This window comes from Ammospiza nelsoni, chromosome 1 (genome assembly GCF_027579445.1).
Source record: "Ammospiza nelsoni isolate bAmmNel1 chromosome 1, bAmmNel1.pri, whole genome shotgun sequence".
In the NCBI taxonomy this organism is placed as follows: domain Eukaryota; kingdom Metazoa; phylum Chordata; class Aves; order Passeriformes; family Passerellidae; genus Ammospiza; species Ammospiza nelsoni.
In genome coordinates, this window is record NC_080633.1 from 68,938,144 (window position 1) to 68,946,319 (window position 8,176).

General features: G+C 46.2%; 1 protein-coding gene across 1 annotated transcript; it reads right to left on the minus strand.

Annotated features, from left to right (window-relative positions):
- Positions 1–3,638: 3,638 nt before the first annotated feature.
- PPP1R3G (protein phosphatase 1 regulatory subunit 3G) lies at positions 3,639–7,749 on the minus strand. The gene is made up of 2 exons (XM_059467389.1): positions 6,943–7,749; positions 3,639–3,698 (listed from the first exon to the last, which is right to left on the minus strand). The coding sequence occupies exons 1-2, from the start codon at positions 7,747–7,749 to the stop codon at positions 3,639–3,641; spliced, it is 867 nt and encodes a 288-aa protein (XP_059323372.1).
- Positions 7,750–8,176: the final 427 nt, after the last annotated feature.

Below are 8,176 nucleotides of genomic sequence, written 5' to 3' on the forward strand. Positions count from 1 at the left end.
GAAGGGCTGCCAGTTTTATACTGTTAGAAACCTGGTTGCTAAAACAGTACATGTAAAATCCTTGTCTAAAACAGCTTAATTACTGAAACAAGCACTGCATACCATTTCAGGATCTGAGAATGTATGCTAGAAAGCAAAATAAACATATTAATAAATAGCATAGCCCTGATTTATAAAGAGGAACAACTCTATCAGTAACTGGTTTTGGGTTTTTTTAATACTTAAATCTGTTTTCACCATATTCGTGAAAAAATAAGGGAACTCTTTCAATGTATAATCAGTTCTTCAAAAATACCTTTCCAGTGAAGTTCTTCAGCATTGTTTCCAACAAGAACATAGCTGTAGATGGTATGTCCTGTCATACAGGCAGGCAGTCATGGGAACGTGAAATGTCTTATTAATTCCTTCCAAAGTATGAAAGATATTACTTCTCCATTAATGCCTAAAAATTCTGTTGTTAAGTTTTTGTGGTAGATAAAACACTACTGCAATCCCAGTTCATGGCATCTGCTCCAACCTTCTTTCTCAAGGCTACCACTCAGATTCCCTCTCCCTTCTACTTTCAGAGGAGCAGTAGTAACCTTCAGGTACGTTCTACAGAGAGAACCATCCAGGCAGGGGGGGAAAAGTGGTGGTGCTCTGTAATTTCCCTCTGTCCCCAGTCCATACTGCAGAGGGCAAAACAACTGACCTCAGTAAAGCACATATCAGTTCTTATTGAAATTACTGATCAGCTTATCATACAGTGTTTATACTGTACTTACACAGAATTTATACATTACTTATTAGAAGCAAGGTAAGAACTCCTCTGCTTCTACAGTCCAAAAGCCTGCGTAACACTATCTAGCTTGTTAACAGGAGTGCAAAGCCAGCAAAGGCATTATCACTTACTCCTCAAACCCAACAGCATTTTAGACGCTTGTTCCCTGTTTTGGACAGGCCTGTATGTTTCCTTTGCTTGTAACACACATGTAAGTGCATGGTCACTTAGTGTTAATTATGTGCATATCAGTTGTACATGATTGGAAAATACCTACAAATATATTTTCCGTTGTCTGACATCCATTTTAAGGTAATTTGCCAAAATGTGCCCAGTTCTGTACAAAACCATAACTTGACAAGTGCTTTTGCATTGAAATCCTACAAGCTATGGAAAGAAAATACCTGCTGAGCACACCTGGCTTAAGAAGTCGAGCCCAGCTGTAGGCTGGGGTGACGTGAGTGTTGTTTGGTGTCCACTTGCCCTGTTCTTGCCCTTGGCTGGGGCTGTGCTCATCGCTGCCAATGGAGAGAGCAGCCTGGAGGGCTGGCACTGTGCTCCAGCCTCAGAGCTGCTGTGCTCTTACAGCTGCACCTTCTGTGCTCCACCAGTTCCGTTTACGTTGCAATACTCATTAAATCTCTCTTGGCACGCTGTCAGAAGCTTTGTTGGATTTTGTCAAAGCAGTGTAAACAACAGGAATAGTTAAAACACAAAGGAATGATCCCATGACTTACATACAATGTCCACTGTTATAAAAAGTATACATTTTTTCCTTAGAACAGAGGTCAATAAATATCTTTATTAAAACTGCAATATCTTAGCAAAACAGTTTTGCTTTTGTATTATAATAAAAATGGAGTTTTACCAATCTCGACACTTTAGCAAACTATTGACCTAAGCAGTATGAACCAAAATTTGAGTGTGTGCCTATACTGTAGTCTGTCCTTACTTTTACAGGATAAGCTTGGAAACAGCACTCTGAAAGGAAAAAAGGAACAATTTGATTAGTATTAGTAACTGTTCAAAGGCATTTCTTTTGTGTGTTACAACCTCTCAATAATTTTTTCTGCAATTGAAAGCATGGATTCAAAATGCCCAGCTACATCAGAGGTACAGATTTTCAGGAGGAGAGCAACCCAAGTGAGAAGCATGTGCTTTACATACAGCATTGAAATAAGCTAAGAAGGATTTTAACTTAGCACTCACTTTTCTCAAAAGATATTTCTATTTAAAAAAAGCCTCCAAGTTTCCAGGCATTAAAAGCAAAACTTTTACCCTCTAAAACCAGCAGACAGAATAACTATGGAGAAGCACCAGCCCCTCAACTTTACTTCCTGTAACACAACATAAATGCGTCTGTCCTGATTCCCAGCACAGACCATATGTACGCGTAAACAGAGCCGTGAAAGAGCTGTGCTCTGACTGTTTTCCTGAGTTTTCCATAATGATCTACAGTGAAATCCTGGCATTATTCAAGTCAGGACTATACTGTTTGCTTTATTCTGCCATTCTTAACATAGGCATAGTTATTTCATACTCTTGGGAATATTTTGCTTGATGACCTTTATAAAAAAAAGAACTAAGCTGTGCAGCTGTTTAACTGAGTGTTTACATTCCTGCTTTTTTCACTATTTTAGAATATAAGTATAGTGCATGAGGCCTTAATATGAAAGCAGAAAAAAAAAAAAAAACAGAGAAGCCAGTAATTCTTCCAAAAGCATGTATTTTCTACAACTGTAAAAGGAAAAAATTTGTAACTCTCAAACCTGTTTCACAAACATACGCACCTTCAAAAAAATTCCACAGTTTACGGAGGTAATTAAATATGTTTTGCAAGAGATGTTTCTTTCTAAACTACTTACCTTTTTTGCTGTTAAACCAGTATCTACTGAAGCTTTGCAAGAGGGGGAGATGATGGTAATTAGTGCATTCAAGTAACTACTCTTCTGTGTTTGGGAAAAAGAACTATGGAGACCTGTGAAGAATGTACAGGCTTTCTATTGAAACAGTACACCCCATAAATATTTATAACAGTCTTTGGCAATATGCTAATCCAAGGAAAGTAATTTTCCCTCTCTCAGAAAGAATCATGAAAAAACAATTAAGGTGATTTAATTACTGCCATGCATAGACAGCAGATTTTGAACTCTTGACAGATGAACATTCATCACAGTGCCATGTTATCCTAACCCCATAACACAAGACTCTGAACAGAATGGACAGTTAAACCTAGATCCTTACCTTCCTGCCGTACTTTGGGCTAGATCCAAATCCCAGCGAAGCCAATGGGAGCAGAAGCCAGACTTTCCAAGTACTGACTGAAAGCTCCAATTTTAAATAAAACAGAAGTAGTTTTCATGCAAGCTTAGAGATCTTCATGGCACCAAAGTAAATTTAGCTTTACAGCCCTTTCCTGAATCATTTAAATCTGAATTTAAAAGAAAGTGTACATGGCAAAAAATTGCTTAAGGAAGATTTACCTTTTATGTCCTTCACAGTTACCCCTACAGAGTTTCAACTATATTAAACTTTCTTCATTTATATACACCTATAAAACAGTTTGGCAGCTATTCATACCCTAAGTCCTTAATCCGTGGTGGGGGAACAGAAATCTGCATAAAATAAAAATCTTTGGAGCTGGAGTTTTTCCAAAAGTGCAATAAATCTTAAATTTCTTATTTAGGTTAGGGGAAGGGAGCGTGTTTATGAGAACATCTTCCAAAAGTTATGCTTTGAATCTTTATGAAATACATTAACAGTAATGCAACCAAACAGAAAGAGTGCCTCACTTAACATTTCACTCTACTGGCCTTGAGATTTTAATGGAATTAAAATAACTTCATTTGATAATATTCCTTTGAGAATAATGTTGCAATTATGCCATGTGTCTCAACCTATGGTCAGGAGCAGGAGCCCTGGGATTCGCTGATGGGGGCTTGCAAGCCTTTGGTACACACATGGTCGAGTTGGATTTTTACAACTGCTGCCCAGGGTAATCTTTGATAAAGACTTGCTTTTCCATAGCCCTCAGGAACCTCAGCTATGAAAATACAGACAACTGTGAGCAGGCTGTCTTTGAGCCCTACTTTGGAAATCTATGCTTCTGTAAAATCCTAAGAGCAAAGAAATGTACTGTCTATCAAAAAGTGAGTATGTCTGACTCCTATCTAGAGGTTTTCTCCTTCCTTTCACAAAGAGTAAATCTCAATAACAAATAAAAGCACTTCAGCAGGTATGAAAGCACAAAAATGTTGTGCTTTAATTAACACAATTGGCAGGATTTACAATTGGCACTGATTTTCTGAAGCACTCAGAAGATTTTACTGCCTAGCCTCAGCAAGTACTTTCTTGCATTTCGAATTTCAGGTCACACATCTGAAAAGCACACAGAAATGTCACATGTTCTGAATGTCAATGTTTACAGTGGACCAGAGAACATTTCCAGGCCTCTATCACTAGGCACAGCTAGCCAGGATTCTTCATGGTCCTGCCTCTGCCCAGACACAGCCATCAGAATATGGCTGCTCCTTTAAATTCTGTTAAGGAGAGATCTCTCCCCTCCTTTTTCTGGCAGTGTTTCCTTCTTCTCTGAGGCAACTAATAAACAAAGCACAGAATAAGGAAGGGGCTACAGAAATCCCAATTATTATATTGTATTTAAATGAAGGATCAATCTTGACCCTGCACTAAGAGCACATTATTTCATTGATGCAGCAATCTGAAGAAAGGCTAATTCATACCAGGTTATCCCATGTAACATCCTGTAATCCTGTAATGTATGATAGAGTTAAAACAAACTTGTATAGGGGAACAGCAGAGTTCACTATTCTCCCTTAAAACCTTTTTGGCGAGAGTTCACATGTAACCTGAAGGACAGCAGTACAAACTTCTGTTTGCCTGCACAGAGCTCTCCCTCTGTGCGTTGTCAAAGCAACTGATACAGTGTAACAGTGAATGGTTTCCCGAGGAATTAAACACCTCCTTGTCTCTGGTTGTATTCTCACACTGTGCTGTACGTGCAGGCTTTTTTGGGAGGAGGGAGGACAGGCTGTGTTTCGGCAGCAGTGTGCGTTTGAGCAGAACTGCAGCACCTTTAGTCTGAAGCTCCCTCTGCTTCCCGTCTTTCCCCCAGCAGACTCTCTGCTTTTAGCTCTGCGTCTGTTCCAGCCAGCTCAAAAGGCAGGTTAGCCGTAGGCTTGAAAATATTCTCAAGTGTATGGGGAATCTTATCAAGAAGCTATTTTTTCTAATGTTGTCAGGATAGCCTTTAAAATGTTTTACATCCTCAGAGGAAATGAAGACCTGAAAAATCTCTCACTGTGCTCTGTTTCAAAATAGGAAAATGACATTCCATGGTCTTACTGGAAACCACACATCCATGTCAGAGCATTTTCTGCATTCTGGCAATTGTTCTTCATTAACCAGAAATAACCCATATTTTGAGATACTGTATCAAAAGAAAACAAGAAGAATCAAAGTTACAGAAGAGCCCAAACAAAACTTGACCATGACCTACCTACTTTTTACCCATGCTAGTAAAACTTCCTCACACCACAGCTCTGCTGAGGATGCCTGTCACAGACTCAAAGGGTGGTTTGCCTCATGCTCTGGCAGGACAGCAGTCATTTTCAGCTACAGCCCTAAACACTGCTTACAGACAGGATCATCCCTGGTAGGGACACACATTCCACAGGTTGCAAAACTGTGATGCCTGCTGTTACATTTTGCTAAATAGAAAGAAAATAAAAGGAAAAAAAAAAAGAAAAAAAAAAGAGGGGGAGGAAAGTAAGTGTGATGGTGAGCTTTATGGCTTTTTTTAAAACTTTTTTTTATTCTTACAAACCCATTTGCATTGGTAGTTTTTGCTTAATTTCAAGAGTTGGGACACCAGTAGTAGTCAACCTCTAGGCTTGCAGTGCAAGCGTGAAGACCATAAAATCAATTCAAGTGTCCAGCGCCATAAAGTCCAGCCGTGTGCACAACAAAGTCCTTTCCCAGCAACATACAAATACAGAAAAATATGTAGCAAAAAAGCTGAATAAATTATAAATACTTGAGAAATGTGGTGCAAAATGTAACATAGGGAGATCTGAACTAAGGCACTTGTTTCCATTTATTACTGAGGACACCCTCTCTGTATGGCAGCGTCACTCCTCAGTGAGAAGGGTCATCCAAGCCAGACCCAAATCTGAAAATACAGAACCGTGTATGAGACAAACACCAGCTTTCACTTCACAGTGCACGACTCAAAGATGTTACTAAAGTTCTCCTGATAAACACAGCATCAGCAAGTATTTTAACTCCTCCTTCGTCCCGGTTTTAGACTCGTCGGTTGTGTGAAAAGAAGTCAGCGGTCTATTTTAAGCAAAAACCTTTCTGCACAAGTCCCTGTTGGCTGCTATTAGCCAGACGGGATCTCCATGTGAGCACGGGGAGCGGTACCAAAGTGTGTTGAGTGACAAAAACCAGGGCAGCCCAGTCCAGCCCCAGATCCAGCCCCAAAACAGAGTGCCTGCTGTTCAGAGCTGTCGCAGCCGTGGCAAAGGTGGGACGGGCACGCAAGCCTGTCACGGGTTTGACAGGTGCTCGCAACAGTGAATCGTATTGTTACGGAGTCCATTGAACTAAAAGAAAATAACAGAAAGAGGACAAAGCACACCATTGCTGTCGCAGTACTGTGCCTTTCAAATGGATCTGAGAACGGGAAAATTGGGATCCTAATTTATATCTGTAGCGAACACGCCACCAAGTTTTCACACGAGTGCTCTTGACTAATCGAGTAAGTGGAGTCAAGCCCAAATCAAGACCTCAGAAATTCACTTCAAGAGGGGAAAAGCAGAGCCCACGCTACTCAGTGTCCTCGCTCTCTCTCTCTCAAAAAAAAAAAAAAAAAAAAAAAAAAACAAAAAAAAAACAAAAAACAAAAAACAAAAAACCAAAAAGGAGAACAATTCCACAAGCCACAGCAATGCGAGCCTACGCACATCCATATTTCGCCGGCAGAAACTGAAGCTCCCGCTTAAAAACCACCAGACTTGGGGCAGTCTCCGGGCCGGGCCCTCGGCGCGCTGGCCGCGTCCCTCCCGAGCCGCGCCTCGCTCCGAGCGCGGGTGCGGCCCCGCCGGCCCGGCCGGGTGCCCCGGGCTCCGCTCGCCCGGCCGCCGTCAGTAGCGGGGCGCGGCGGGGCCGCCCCCGGGGCAGCCGCAGCAGCGCAGCGTGTAGTTGCGGCCTGCGTTGTTATCCCAGAACTCTCCCTGCGGGCTGCGGTAGCGGATGGCGAAGTGCAGGGCCGAGCCCTCCCGCAGGCTCGGCGGGACGCACAGGGTGAAGCCGTAGCGCTCGGCCGGCGGCTCGGGGGGCAGCGGCGCGGCCGGGACGTCCACGAAGGAGAGCCACTCGTTGAAGGTGTAGCGCACCGTCACCTCCCGGGGCCCGGGGCCGCCCAGCACTCGCACCGTGCCCCGCACGTCGGTGGGCGCCGCGGGCCGCCCCAGGCGCTCCAGGCAGACGCGCTGCCGCCGCAGCCGCTCGGCGCTGGGCTCGCCGCCGTCGGGGAAGTCGGGCACCAGGAGCAGCGCGGGCGGCGGCGGGTCGGCGCCGGGCGGCGGCGGGTCCCGCTCCTCGCCGGGCGGGCTCTGCAGGTGCGACAGCGCGGCGGGCGGCACCTGCGGCTCCTCGGCGTCGCTGAAGTGCTTGACGCTGGCGAGGCTCAGCCCCAGCGAGTCGGCGAACTGCACCCGCTTCTTGCACTTGCCGCAGCAATCTTCGCCCGCCGCCGCCTCCCCCTCGTCTTCCTCCTCCTCCCCCTCCTCCTGCCGCTGGCCGGGGCCGGGGGACGGCGGCCGCCCGCAGCGGCGCAGCTCCAGCAGCACCAGCCGCTCCCCCGCCGCCTCCCGCTTGCCGTCGCGGGGCACCGTCGGGGCCGCGCCGCGGAGCCGCCGCTCCTCGGCCGCCAGCTCCTGCCGCGGGCGTGCGGGGCTCGCCATGGCGGGGCGCCCCGCTGGGCCCGTCCCGGCCGCCCAGTGCCGCAGGCGGACGGGCCGGCACCGCTTTATCCGGCGCCCCCGCCGCAGGCCCCGGGCTGGGGGCGCGCCCCCCCGCCGGCCCCGGAGCCTCCCCGCGGGGCTGGGGCTGGGGCGGGACCTCCCCGGACGGGCAACGCGGAAAGAGCCGCGACGGGCGGCCCCGCACGTCCTCCCGCCCGCCGGGGGCCGCCGTTACCAGGGCGCGGAGCAGCGAGCAGCGAGCAACGCTGCCGGCTTTACGGGCTTGGAGGAGACACGGGCAGCGGGGTCCCCCCCGCCCCGCACACCCAGGCTGAGGGGCTGCTTCGTTATTCCTTTAATTGATTATTTATTATTATCATCACCACCGTCGTCGTTATTTAGGCTTCCACTCGTCGGAGGTTCAGAG

Coding starts and splice junctions, on each gene's coding strand:
- PPP1R3G (XM_059467389.1), bottom strand. CDS start 7,749: ATGGCGAGCCCCGCACGCCCGCGGCAGGAGCTGGCGGCCGAGGAGCGG. Junction 3,699..6,942: donor GCCCCGGGGGCGGCCCCGCC/GCGCCCCGCTAC, acceptor AAGGCTTGCAAG/CCCCCATCAGCGAATCCCAG.